Raw genomic sequence first — 14,916 nt, forward strand, 5'->3', positions numbered from 1 at the left:
TTCTTTTGTATCCCAAACAATTCTTCTGGCAGTTGTGGCTGAAATCTTTCTTGGTCTACCTGACCTTGGCTTGGTATCAAGAGATCCCTGAATTTTCCACTTCTTAATAAGTGATTGAACAGTACTGACTGGCATTTTCAAGGCTTTGGATATCTTTTTATATCCTTTTCCATCTTTATAAAGTTCCATTACATTGTTATGCAGGTCCCCATGGCTCAGTATCTAGCCTGCTCAGTGCATCCATGTGAGAGCTAACAAACGTATTGACTATTTATACACAGACACTAATTGCAATTTAAAAAGCCACAGGTGTGGGAAATTAACCTTTAATTGCCATTTAAACCTGTATGTGTCACCTTGTGTGTCTGTAACAAGGCCAAACGTTCAAGGGTATGTAAACTTTTGATCAGGGCCATTTGGGTGATTTCTGTTATCATTATGATTTAAAAAGGAGCCAAAAAATATGTGATAATAAATGGCTTCATATGATCACTATCCTTAAATAAAAGACAGTTTTTTTTTTTTTTTTGCATGATCAGTCATATTTTCAAAATCAATGCCAAAATTTCACAATTTCTGCCAGGGTATGCAAAATTGAGCACAACCGTATGTCCCTGGTCTGTCCAGATGTTGCAGGATATGATGCAATCCCATGTTGACTGCATCCTCCACAGACCTGTTTGCTCGATAAGCAAGTTGAAGGGGATCTAGAAAGGGTCCAGTGATGTCCTTCAGGTGGGCCAACACCAGTCTCTCAAATGATTTCATGACCACAGACGTCAGGGTGACAAGTCTGTAGTCATTAAGTCCTGTGATTTTTGGTTTCTTTGGGACAGGAATGATGATTGAGCATTTGAAGCATTTACATTTACATTTATTCATTTGGCAGACGCTTTTATCCAAAGAGACTTACAAAAGAGGTAAACATAAGCAAATCTTCTTAAGGAGACAGTGGCATGAAAAGTGCCGTATTACAAAGTTTCACTAGCATCAGATTAGTATTCAAAACTGAATAAAGTGGAACAGGAATTTTTTTTTTTTGTTTGTTTTTTTTTTTTTTTTTTTTTGATGACTGGTTAAGTGCTCATGGAAAAGATGTGTTTTTAGTAATTTTTTGAAGACAGAGAGTGAGTCAGCTTCACGGATGGAGTTGGGAAGGTCGTTCCACCAACGTGGTATGATGAAGCTGAAAGTCCGGGAAAGTGTTTTGGTGTTTCTTTGTGTTGGTACAACAAGGCGACGTTCCTTAGCCGACCGTAGGCTTCTAGTGGGCGCGTTTCTCTGCATAAATGATTTTAGGTATGCTGGAGCAGATCCAGTGACTGTTCTGTATGCCAGCATCAGAGCCTTGAATTTGATACTTGCATCAACCGGCAGCCATTGGAGAGAGACAAGGAGTGGTGTAACATGTGCTCTCTTTGGTTCATTAAAGACCAGATGTGCTGCTGCATTCTGGATCATTTGCAGGGGTCTAATTGCATATGCAGGGAGGCTTGCAATGAGAGCTTTACAGTAGTCCAGTCACTTGTCATAACTAGACTGGACAAGCAGTTGTGTGGCATGTTCAGAGAGGAAGGGTCATATCTTCCTGATATTGTAAAGTGTAAATCTACATGATCTTGCAGTCTTTGAGATGTGTTCTGTGAAATTTAGTCTTTTCAATGGTTACCCCTAGATTTCTGACCGATTTGGAAGGCGTTTCTGTAGTTGCACCCAGCTGCACGGTGATGTTGTGTTCAACAGCAGGGTTGGCTAGAAAGACAAGGAGTTCAGTCTTGGTTGGGTTGAGTTGCAGGTGGTGCTCCTTCATCCAGGCCGAGATGTCTGCCAGGCAGGCAGAAATTCGAGCAGTCACTGTGGTGTTGTTGGGCTGGAAAGACAAGTGGAGTTGCGTGTCATCAGCATAGCAGTGGAAAGAGAAACCATGTGCCTGAATGATGGGTCCCAGTGATGTTGTGTATATAGAGAAGAGAAGTGGCCCAAGCACTGATTCCTGAGGTACCCCAGTAAGTAGCTGATGTGGCTTGGATACCTCACCTCTCCAGGCTACCTTGAAGGACCTACCTGAGAGATAGAAGTTAAACCAATCAAGCACAGTTCCTGTGATGCCCAGCGAGGAGAGGGTAGAGTGTAAGATCTGATGGTTGACTGTGTCAGAGGCTGCAGAATGGTCCAGCAGAATCAGGATGGATGATCTGGATTCAGCTTTCGCCCATCTCAGCGACTCAGTGACAGACAGCAGGGCAGTCTCGGTGGAGTGTCCACTTTTGAAGCCTGACTGATTGTCATCCAGCAGCTTGTTCTGTGAGAGATACGCAGAGATTTGATTGAAAACTGCCCTTTCAAGTGTTTTTGTCAATAATGGGATGAGAGAACTGTAGTGTTCTATTTGTGTGGGGTTAAGTGCGGGTTTCTTCAGCAGCGGGGTTACTCGAGCCTGCTTAAATGTAGTGGGAAAAGTGCCTGTAAGTAGAGATGTGTTAATTATGTGTGTGAGTGCAGGTAGGATTTACAGAGAAATGGCCTGGAGAAGGTGAGAAGGAATGGGGTCAAGGGAACAGGTGGTGGGGTGGTTGGAGAGGAGGAGTTTAGAGACCTCAGTGTCAGTCAGAGGAGAGAACATAAAGACAGAAGAGTTGCATACAGGAGACAGGTGTTTGACAGGGTGTGGTGCTGAGAATGTATTGCTGATGGTTGTAACCTTATTAGTAAAAAATGTGGCGAAGACATCTGGTGTCAGTGATGTGTCAGGTGGTGGAGGGGGAGGGCAGAGAAGTGTGTTGAATGTTCTAAACAAGCTGCGAGTGTCTGTGGTGCTGTTGATCTTGTTCTGGTAATAGGAGGTTTTTGCAGATTTAACATCTGAAAAAGTTGCAAGCAGAGACTGATATTTACCTAGATCTGCTGGATGTTTAGATTTCCGCCATCTCCTCTCAGCTGCCCTGAGTTCAGTCCGATGTTCACGAAGGACGTCAGACAGCCAGGGGCTGGGTGGTGTAGCACTTGCTGGCATAGAGGAGATGGGACAGATGTTGTCTAGACAGGTTGTTAAAGTAGAGCTTATTGTGTCTGGCAGTGTTTACATTAAACGTGGTAAACACATTTAGTGTGGGAAGAGTGGTAGAGACAGCAGTGGAAAGGCATGAGGGTGAAAGAGAACGGAGGTTACGGCAAAAAGAAACCACAGGTGGAGACTGTTTTAATGTAGATGGGAGGGTCATGTTGAATTGAACAAAGTAGTGATCAGAGACATGTAAAGGAGTAACAAGAATATTTGAGTTGGTACAGTTACGTGTAAAAATAAGGTCCAGCTGGTTGCCCGATCTGTGAGTTGCTGTGGTGTGTAGTCTTTCCAAGTCAAATGAGGCCAGGAGAGTAATCAGTTCAGTGGCCTGGGGCTTGTCTTGATGTATGTTGAAATCCCCAAGAACCACAAGTGGCCTACCATCCTCCGGCAAGGAGGACAGCAGGACATCCAACTCCTCAAGAAAGTTTGTCAGCTGACCTGGAGGGTGATAGATGACAACAACATGTATTTTTGTGGGTTGCATTGTAGTAATAGCATGGAATTCAAAAACTAGTATTGTTACATAGTGAAGAGTGTGGTGAAAAAGTCCAGTTGTTATGAATGAGCAAACCTGTTCCCCCAACCCTACCGGTGTCTCGAGGGGTGTGAGAGAATTAGAAGTTGTTGGAGAGAGCAGCAGGTGTTGCTGTATCCTCTGGACGTAACCATGTTTCTGTCAGTGCCAGGATGCTGAGGGTGGACTGCGTGGCAAAGGCTGGAATGAAGTCAGCTTTGTTCACAGCCGACTGGCAGTTCCAGAGTCCCACTGAGAAAGAGAGCGGAGCAGGTGCTGAAGTGCAAAGTGGCCATAGGTTGTGTGGGTTGCGTTTGGTCTTGCATCGATATCGTGTAAACGGTCTGTAACAGATAACAGGGATGTGCTTGAAGGCATGTGTTATTCGTGAGGTAGACATGTTAGTATATTGAAGGAAAATAAGAAAAGATACACAATAACAAGATACTTACGTGCTATGGCGAGTGGCGCCTTGTCGGTGTCCTTGCTCAATGGACTCGCACAGGTAGACTCGCTGGTCTTTACCCAAGTAGGTCTTCACACGAGGAGGGCTTTACATGAGGGCTACCACTTCCGCTGCCACGTCAGCATTCAAGTCAAATATATACATGATGATAAGCCATTCAATGAAAAAAGCAGGACACGCCTTAATGCTACTTAGCACAACAAAGCTAGTCACATGGCCAACCGAAACTAAGGGTCACGCGAGGTGACAAGCGCGGGAACAAACGCGACTTCCGTACACTGCAAATAAATTATGCTGCACTTTAGCAATAAATAATACTCTAAAACAAGTGAAGCACTGTTTATAGACACTAAAAACCACAATAGTTTTACACACTGGACAACCAATGCTAAATCTAACAGTGAATACCCTGGGACAAGTCAAAACAATATAGCACACACACCAACCCACGTTTAAGCGACGCGAGTTCAAGACAGTAAACAAACAGCACAAGTTCAAGACCGTAAACAAACAGCACATGTCTAGCAATGAATACCACTCTACAACAAAGTAAAACAATGAAATAAACACACTTACATGCAACTGCAGACTCCTGTAAATAGATTGCTTCTCCTTGATGATTGAGCGTTTGAAGCAGCATGGGACTTCACACTGCTCCAGTGATCTATTGAAGATCTGTTTGAAGATGGGGCCAGCTGGTTAGCACAGGATCTAAGACACGTGGGTGAAACGCCATCTGGGCCTGAAGCTTTCCTAGTCTTTTGTTTCCAAAAGACATGGCACACCTCTTCACAGATCTTAAGTGCAGGTTGAGTATCAGGAGTGGGGAGGAGGGGGGTTGCAGGAGGTGTTGGTGTTTGTGTGAAGTGAAGTGAAGGTCAGAGCGGGTGTGGGGTGTGAGATTGGGCCTTTAAAATCTACAGTATAACACATTCAGTTCGTCAGCCATTTGTTGGTCCACCACAGGGTTGGGGGTAGGAGTCCTGTAATTCATAAGTTGTTTCATGCCACTCCACACTGATGCACGGTCGTTAGCTGAAAACTTGTTTTTCAGCTTCTCAGAGTATCTTCTTTTAGCCACTCTGATTTCCTTATTCAGTGTGTTCCCTGGCCTGATTGTACAAGATTTTATCCCCAACTCTGTAAGCATCCTCTTTGGCCTGATGAAGCTGCCTGAGTTCCGTTGTAAACCATGGTTTGTCGTTGTTAACTGTTAAATATGTCCTAGTAGGAATGCATATATCCTCACAGAAACTGATATATGATGTAACAGTATCTGTGAGCTTGTCCAGGTCAGTGGCTGCAGCCCCAAAAACACTCCAATCCGTGCAATCAAAGCAGGCTTGTAGTTCCAGCTCTGATTCATTGGTCCATCTCTTTACAGTCCTTACTACAGGCTTGGCTGATTTTAATTTTTGTCTGTAGGTTGGAAGATGAACCAGACAGTGATCAGAGAGTCCCAAAGCTGCTCTAGGGACAGAGCGGTATGCATCCTTTATTGTTGTGTAGCAGTGATCCAGTATGTTCCTGTCTCTGGTTGGGCATGTAATGTGCTGTTTGTATTTGGGCAGTTCACATGTGAGATTTTCTTTGTTAAAATCCCCAAGAATAATAATAACTGAGTCTGGATATTGTTGTTCCATGTCTGTAATCTGATCAGCCAGCTGTTGCAGCGCTGCATTGATGCACGCATGTGGAGGAATATAAACATTCACCAGAATAAATGAGGAAAACTCCCGTGGAGCGTAAAACGGCTTACATTTAATAAAGAGCGCTTCCAAATTAGGACAGCACACCTTCTATAACGTTGTTACATCTGTACACCAACTTTCATTGACGTAAAAGCATGTTCCACCGCCTCTCGTTTTCCCTGTTAGATCCACGATGCAATCTGCTCTGAACAGCTGAAAGCCCAGCAGATGTAATGTGCTGTCCGGAATGGCTTCACTCAGCCAGGTTTCTGTGAAGCACAAGGCAGCAGAGTTTGAAAAGTCCTGGTTTGTATGGGTGAGGAGATGTAGTTTGTCCGTTTTGTTAGGAAGAGAGTGGAGATTCGCTAGATGAATGCTCGACAGCACTGTTCGAATGCCACGCCGGCGGAGCTTGACCAGCGCGCCTGCTCGTCTCCCTTGCCTGCGTCTCTTGAACAGCAAAGCTGTGCCTCTGACTAAAATGTCCAGCAAAGCATCTGAATATTCAAAAACTGGGAAAAGATTGTCTGGTATATGCTGCCGAATGTTCAGCAGTTCGTCCCTAGTAAAACTGACTGGAAAAAGATTACTAAACACAGGACAAACAAACAAAAACAACCAAAGAATAGGAGCGCTCCACACCGAGGCGGCCATCTGTGGTGCCATCATGATGTAACATCATGATGTTGTCTGATAGGGTTGTTGAAGCTAATATTGCTTGTCAAGCTTGTATGAATCGAACAATACTCGTGTGTTAACCGATAGCGATGTATCTATGTTGTCGGGGGTAGTTACTGTGACATGTTTACTAATATTTATGTCTTCTGAAATTGACTGTTAACTGTTATAATGCATTTTTAAGCATATTATTTTCATGTTTAATAAATTATATTTTATCCCCATCATTATTGAATCCTCGTTTTATGTTTTAGTTTACTGTTATTGTGTGTATTCATAGACATACTATTTTAGTATTACGGTTCACTTGCATTATCAACTGAGGCTGTACAATATAATATAAAAATAATAAAGTCTTCCAGCCATATCACAAGTATCACCTCTTAAGTTGATAATTGTAGTACAATACAAACATTAATAGTAGATAAAAACTTGAAAAATTATTTTAAAATATTCTGGTAGTGATTGAGGTGATTGAGTCCCCTGTTCTTAAAAAAAGTGCTTTGAGTGTAGTGTCAGAAAAAAGCTATTAGTGTAAAATTCATTCATTCAAAATATGTAAATAAGAGTGTTGGTTATCGTCATCAAAGCAAGTAATATTTCAGTTTTAAATGTTTAATCGTATAACATTATATCAACATGAAAATATAACGTTATGACTCCGGCTCTGAATATCTCCAGTCATGATCACACACAGGTGATGTCCAGGTAAGCTCAAATCATGAGATTCATCCGCACAGTAGAGCAGTGCCGAAACACAAATAACGTTTTGTTTTCTTCTGCAAATTGCTTGCAATTTTAAGTTTCAACCACAGATGTCGCTAGAGAGCACAAACCTAGCTTTAAGGCTAGTGATCCTCTTATGATTTTTTTTTGTTTTTTTTACTGGTTGTTTCTTAGACAATTTCTAGTTAAAAATACACATTATTTTTGTTGTAATAAGTGGTATTTTGTAAAAAATGTATAAATATGAAATTGTAAAAAAAAAAAAAAAAAAAAAAAACTTTTTTACATTATTAATTATATATAGCTATTACAAATTATTGTATTGAATTTTCTTCCTCTGTACTACTTTAAAACATATGGACAGTTACTCCTTTTGAAAAAATTACATTTAAATTTATTTATATATTGTTATATGTGTTCTTTTGAAATGCTGTTTTCTTAATCATGCTCTAATGTAAAGCTTACTTTGTTTTTTCCCCCAGGTCCAGGTGCCCCCACCTAATGGAGAAGGTTGGCAAGGTGTGGAGCAACCTGAAGAGGGGATGTCAATCTCTGATCCACTCAGAGGGGGGTACCCGTGTTGAATCACCACCACAGCTTCAACCACAAGCAGACACGATATGCCACAATGTGGAAAAGGCCCAGGGAGACGGCACACTGGAGGCACCTAGTCCCTCCGGCAGTGTTGCAGCACTCCCTCTTGTGGCATGGAGGACCAGTGGAAGTGTGGCACGACAGGGCCATAACTGTGTAGCAGATATGCCCCAGATACTAGAGATCACAGTTGAGCAGGACACTGATGATGCTCGTGCCCCCCTGGGATCCCGCAGGGACTCTTACTCACGTCATGCACCGTGGAGCGGAAAGAAGAGACACTCGTGCTCCACTAAAGCTCAGGGTTTGCTGGAGACCACAGATCGGCGATCGGGACGATCTCGGCGCAGGCATGGGATTGGTAGCAGTCAGAAAGAGCTGGAGCCGGGGGCAACACGCTCACTACGCCAGCAAATTCATGACACAGTGGGCCTGTGCCTCCCATTGCGCTCATCCTCTCAAAGCACCCACCTTCCACCACCCAAACGTAAGATCCAAATCACTGAGCTCATGCTGGAGACATGCCCCTTCGCACCGGGATCAGACCTTGCCCGAAAATGGCATCTTATTAAACAGCACACAGCACCAGTCACATTGATGCCAGCAGAGTCATTCTCAGATGCCTGTGGCGCTAGTTGTGCAGCACCAGAAGATGAGGAGGAACGTTTGAGAGAAAGAAGGCGACTAAGCATTGAGGAGGGTGTGGACCCACCCCCAGATGCCCAGATCCACACTGTGGAGGCCATCACGGCCCCTCTAGCTTCTCTTTATAAGCTGGGACCTAAGCTGGCCCATGGAGTGGGTGAGGCCCTAAGTGACAGCCAGGGGGCAATGGCAGTTAACTGTGACTCTGAGGATGATGACACCACCACTCTCTGCTTGCAAGCTCGCAGGCCCAAACAGCGGCATGCTTCAGCGGAGGGCCATCTGGGCTGCAAGCAGCCAGGGCCTTGGAAAGTACACACCCAGATCGACTACATCCACTGCCTGGTTCCGGATCTCCTACAGATCACGGCACTGCCCTGCTACTGGGGTGTTATGGACCGTTATGAGGCCGAAGCGCTGCTGGATGGTCGGCCCGAGGGCACTTTTCTGCTTCGCGACTCTGCTCAAGAAGACTACCTGTTCTCTGTTAGCTTCCGCCGCTACGGCCGTTCGCTGCATGCACGCATCGAGCAGTGGAATCACAACTTCAGCTTTGATGCACACGACCCCTGCGTGTTCCACGCAGCCACCGTCACCGCACTATTGGAGCACTACAAGGACCCTAGCGCTTGCATGTTTTTTGAGCCGCTGCTCACCGTGCCTCTGCACAGGACCTTCCCTTTCGGTCTGCAAAGCCTGGCCCGAGCCGCCATTTGCCAGGGGATCACCTACGATGGCATCAGGGCACTGCCACTGCCCCCTGCTCTGCAGGACTACCTCACGGAGTATCATTATAAGCAGAGGGTGCGCGTACGCTGGCTTGAGAGGGAGCCAATCAAGGCCAAGTGAAGCATGGCAGCGTACTTCCTAACTCTCTAACAGGAGTAGTCCATTCAGCACTTTGCAGAGGTGGAGGAATTCATTTTTTTTGGCAAGGAAGGGTTTTGATGTTTGAGGATGGAGGTATGGAAGGAGGGACCTGAAACTGAACACAATATATAAGCTTCTATTTAGTGGTCGACCGATATATTGCAGAGGCCAATAAATCAGCCGATATTCTGACTTTTTTTTAATTATTGGCATCGGGCGATAAATGTTCCCATTTGGCCAATTTTTATTTTTTTTCTTGAGGGCACCGAAAATCACCTGCTTGCATGTGAAGCGACTGAGACATGTAAACGACCAGTCACGGTTCGTTTTATTATTACGTGCCATCGTGTTACTACAATAATAGACCGGTATGCAACACAGTCTCATTTAAACGATCCGCAAATCAGAGCCACGGCAGACGCGCTTGAGCTTACATTGTTAAAGTGCTCATCTGTTTCATTCTCCCTCTCCTCAACAGTTCCCTGTAACTTTAACTGTCTTGTCTCTGATCTCGTTTAAACAGATGTAATAAACCAACCTGACACAAGATCCAGCATCCTGTGGAGCACACATAAATCTTCCTATGAAGCACGTATTCTAACAATCTATCCTCAACAGTTCCCTGTAACTTTTATAATGATAAAAGGCAAATATCAATAAAGCTTGTATTATATACTGTTTGAAAATATGCAGATATCTTGTACAACATTCATGATCCTCATGAAAATCCAGCGTTTTCTTTTCAACGAGCGCTCATCTAATATCTTCCTCTGAAGCGCGTATTCCATCAGCCAGAATCAAAAACTTCAGGATCAAAGGTTCGTCTCATTCACAAATTATGACAGTCACTCTGTGACAATCCAAGTAGGCGATCCAGGCTGTTTAAACTGTCAGGAGATTGAGTGTCGTGCTGGATCTGCATGAGCACATGAGTGCAACTTCAAGGCTGCGTCCGAAACCAGGAAAATGCTGCCTCTGGAGGCTGTGTATGTATGTGTGTAAGGTGCTTTTCCAACTGTTCGGAGTCCAGTTTCCTTAAGAGATCCATTCATTCAAAACAGATGTCAGTTAAGCCATTAACTGATTAGGCAGCAAGATAGCAAGTCAGCTGCCTACGTTTTCGGATGCAGCCCAAGGTAAAAGTGCGTCGCGTGTGCTATAAGTAAATGTCTTATTCACTATGCACTGTATGTACAATTGGTTTGATTCAATATTTTTTAAGTAAATGCGATTTGCTAATGTGGACATGCCACCCATGGTTGCTGCACTACTGTGTGTACTGATATTTCCTTCTTCCTAATATATTAACAATTTCTTCATGTGCAAACAAATTACTAAAATTTGATGACTAAGCAGAAATCTGAAGAATCTGCTATCTACCATTTAAAATTATTTTTTAGTTTTGTGTGAAATTTAGTAAATATAGTGCTAAATAAGAGTTTATTATTATTATTTTAGCAAATTACTATATTAAATGGTGTGATATATCAGCATTGTATCAGCCTATTGGACACCCTGCTCTCTGGATATCGGCATCGGCCATTAAAAAACACGTATCAGTCGACCACTACTTAATTGTTTTTTTTTTTTGTTATCACTCTAACAAAGAAATGCATATACAGTTCAAAGTGGCTCTCCAGTGTGCACATTTCACTACAGCTTCTGGACTAGGCTGATGCAGCAGAGGTCTTAATGCTAGGGTATACTTAGTTTTTCTGGTTGTAATTACATCTTTTGCACAGTTGAGTGCTATAGCCTTGCAAATTATACTTTTTGACAACGACTATTTGACTCTGTACAGATGCGTTCAACGCATGCGCACTACAACTGATACTCTAAGACAGCCAACGCCAGGGGCATGTGGAGATGGCACGCACAGACATGGACTGTCCACGTGTCTAGAACAACCTGCCTACATGCGCACAGTATGAACGTACTGTTGACGAAATTTGCGCTACATGCACTGTGCGCGAGATGAAGCACGTGGAAAACTGAGGTAAACTTTGGCCTTTAGTCTCACTTTCCCTCCTCCCTCAGTTCCCATGGCCTTACTCAAAGGAAACAAGAGGGCTGCACTTCTACAAGATGTTTTCATGCCCCTTTCAAACATTCTTTAACTGCTTGGCTATGTGGTTTCACCTTGTTATTTCAGTTGTGCTGCCAATTCACTTCCCTGTCTGCCCTTAATTCCCTTGCATTTAAATTGCATTGTTAATTATTTTTGTCAATGTAATATTGTTGACATATTTTGATGGGAGGGGCTTTTTTCTAGCTTCTTACATCATCCTTAGCTTTCATGGTGCTCTGTCAGAGGTTCCCATGGTAACATTCTGTGCTCATTCCATGGTTAGAGAAGGCATTCTAGAGTAGGAAATAAAAAAGTGTTTTGTCCTGCTCATAAAGAACAAGGCAGAAAAATACATGAAAGATGGATTGACTTGCAGTGGAGAGAAGGGCTGTTTGATGTTCTGCTTCCTTAACACTTCCGGAAAGTGATAAGGACGATGATGCACAACCCATCAAAAAACTTGGTTTTGGTTTTCAAAAATCATAGTTACTCACTTTCTGCATTCTGTTTTTGTCTAAATGTTTTGTAATCATTAATTCCTACCACTAATTGCACAGGGGGGGGGTATCGTTTTTTTTTTTCTTTTTTTTTTTTATTGTTGTGAATGGTCTGTCAGTGCCATGGAAATTGGGCACTGATTAAGAGCACTTTAACTTTAATGTGCTTATGTTAGTGGAAGCAACAGAGGCAATACATAAAACCTGCTACACTGGGACCATTGTTATTAGATAAACACTCTCCTTTATAAAAAACAAAAAAATGCTCACTTTGTCTAAGCCACATTTGCTCTTGAGAGGACAGAGTATTTTATGACCCCCATCAGTGCCATTGGATTAGGTCATGCTGGCTTGTTGTGGGAGGCCTGCTTGATTCTGGAATGATTTTAGTAGTTAATAGTACTGGATCAGTTCAGAGACAGTAAAACCCAGCAATTAGTTGAATTCATTGACTAAAATCAAGAGATTTGATAGTGAGAGAGGAAAAGACCCTATGTATAATATTATTAGACACATGTGTAATTCTTGTGCTGTTTTCTCCTCCGTTTTGTCCCAGCATCCACACCGTGTAAAAAGACCCAGTCACTAAATTCACTCAAAAATAAAAATCATGTCATCATTTACTTAATGTGCATGTCATTTTACACTCATATAACCATTCACTTTCATTGTATGGAAAAACATGCAATGGAAGTGAATGGGGACTAAGGCTTTTAGTCCTTAGCAATACTGCAGAACATGTCCTTTTGTGTTCCACTGAAGAAAGTTACTCATATGGGTTTGGAATGACATGAGGGTGAATAAATGTTTTGGGTGAAATATCCCTTTAAACAATGTGCCTAAGCTTTTAGTTCATCATATGGTGCATAGAGTAGACATGTTACTAACAGTAGTCCAATTGGAAAAGACCAAGTTTCCATGTTCCAGCGACTGTCTGCACCGAGAGTCAATGGCACCATGAGAGAGACAAAGTCATCCTCTTCATGGGCCTGGTGCTAATGATGTAATGTGAGTACTAGTAGTGATATGGCTAATAATTCCCAAACCTTTCTGACTTTACCGTCTTGTTTTTATTGGATGAGACTGAGCAGTTACAATTGTCAAATGCTAACATTAGGCTAATCTCAGACTCACAACACCCAAACAGCAGTGTGGTACAGTGCAACTATAACCAGCTTTGTGTGCACGCGTGCGTGCGTGTGTGTGTGTGTGTGTGAGAGAGAGAGTTGCTCTGCCCCTGTCCTCCCTGTCAGCTGTAAGAGACTTCTGCTGACCTGAAAAGTTCTGTTTTATCTGCTCCTCCCAGGCAACACAATCCACAGTTGATCCTGATGCATTTAAAGTTGTCTTCCTGCATGTCCTATTGAGTCTTCTTTTTGTCCTTGCACAAGAGAGGATGTCAGGGACAGGAGGAGGGTCTTTGTATTCTCACTCCCTCTTTCTGCATAGTGTGGGTGAAATTAGTGCAACTTAAAACCGCTGCTGGGATGGTGGTAGTGAAGCAGTTTGACATGGCATCAGATGGATCTGATTTTGAAGGGGCCAGTTGTCCTTTTTGCTGCTTTTCTGTAAAAGTGTGTCATTCTTGGCTTAGCTCTAGACACTCTTCAGTGCACTAACCCATTAAACTTAATGTGTACCTATATACCTAGGTGTTACCTATATTGGGGAATTCTCACGAAACCTGAAAAGAAGATGTCCTTGTCGTATTTTACTCTAAAATCAAATAGAAATTAAATAGAAAATGAATGCCTATTTTGGGGACATCAAGATTTTTTACATTTTTTGCATTATTTTCTTGACCGCTACATACTTTTTTTACCCCCAAATTCATAGTAGTACTCCCTTGGTACAGATTTAAATTTTTGCAGATTATAATTTTTTTTTTTTAAATCACAGAGGAATGAGAATCATTCTAAGGGTGAGCAAATGTAGAGTGAGAATTATAATTCCTTTGTGTCCTGGAAATAATGTCACAATGCAAAAAAGAATGTTAATGGTCCTAAATGTAGACTTTGTTTTCTTTACGCAAAATATGCTAATTTGGGATTAAATATAACCATGATATTTTTTTGATGGGTTTCATGAAAATTGCCCGTTTTCATCAGGGCTGGAACTTTTGCTTAGAGAAGGGAAATGTGGTGCCTATTCTCTCTCCTTTTCCCTAGTTTTACTTAAGTAATGGATTAAAAGTATATACAGATATTTTAAAATTAAATATTTTTAATATTAATAATTGTGAAGAAATGCAATAATGTCCTTGGGCTTAGCTACATATAAGGATGACCCATGTGAAGAACCTTGCCTGAGAGGAAGGTTTCATTTGAAACTGTAAACAGGGGAGGAGGATCATTCATGTTCACATCATGGATTTGGTGCAATGTGTCATAAAGGTTTATGAGATAAACTATGGATTAATGTTACCAAAGATTCTGGTTTTCACTGTCATCAATTGAGAATGGAGAATATGTTTCAATATAATTGCATTCAGATGTCATCCATGCAAAGTTACTGCAAAAAATTATCAAGAATTGCAAAGTCAAAAAGGGGCCTAGTTTTAGACCTAAGGTGCTAATTGGCTTACTGTATGGATTTGGTCATTAACATTTACAAGTGCCTTTTTTAGAACCCTCTCCTCAAATAACCTAACTAGTGGTCCCCAGTCTAGTTAAAAAGATAGTTCACCCAAAATTTTTTATTCTGTCATCATTTAATCGCCCTCATGTTGTTCCAAACCTGTATGACTATTTTATGGTACAGTTGTGCTCAAAAGTTTGCATACCCTGGCAGAAATTGTGACATTTTGGCATTGATTTTGAAAATATGACTGATCATGCAAAAAAACCACAGCCACAACTGCCAGAAGAATTGTTCGGGATACAAAGAAAAATCCACAGGTAACCTCAGGAGAAATACAGGCTGCTCTGGAAAAAGACGGCGTGGTTGTTTCAGTGAGCATAATACGACGATATTTGAACAAAAATGAGCTGCATGGTCGAGTTGCCAGAAAGAAGCCAATGCCACAAAAAAGCCCGGTTACAATATGCCCGACAACACCTTGACACACCTCACAGCTTCTGGCACACTGTAATTTGGAGTG

The 14,916-nt window shown here is 42.3% G+C and overlaps 1 protein-coding gene and 1 long non-coding RNA gene across 3 annotated transcripts in view; one reads left to right on the forward strand and one right to left on the reverse strand.

Moving 5' to 3' along the window:
* Window positions 1-14,691, forward strand: part of LOC127427266 (suppressor of cytokine signaling 5-like) — a 40,976-nt gene extending 26,285 nt beyond the window's left edge. The window contains exons 2-3 of one of the 2 annotated variants that reach the window (XR_007894918.1): window positions 7,625-9,344; window positions 11,053-14,691. Coding sequence is in view for 1 of the 2 variants with exons in the window: in XM_051674756.1 (XP_051530716.1) it covers window positions 7,644-9,230 (1,587 nt within the window). In the remaining variant the exon portion in view is untranslated. Of the gene's footprint in view, window positions 1-7,624 lie in introns of both variants that reach the window. The other variant, XM_051674756.1, reaches the window with a different exon arrangement.
* On the reverse strand, window positions 1,676-2,995 carry LOC127427281 (uncharacterized). Its single transcript, XR_007894919.1, has 3 exons — window positions 2,896-2,995; window positions 2,065-2,302; window positions 1,676-1,870 (listed from the first exon to the last, which is right to left on the reverse strand). It is a non-coding gene; the product is annotated as an uncharacterized LOC127427281 (long non-coding RNA).
* Window positions 14,692-14,916: the final 225 nt, after the last annotated feature.

This window comes from Myxocyprinus asiaticus, chromosome 36, assembly GCF_019703515.2.
Source record: "Myxocyprinus asiaticus isolate MX2 ecotype Aquarium Trade chromosome 36, UBuf_Myxa_2, whole genome shotgun sequence".
NCBI lineage: Eukaryota > Metazoa > Chordata > Actinopteri > Cypriniformes > Catostomidae > Myxocyprinus > Myxocyprinus asiaticus.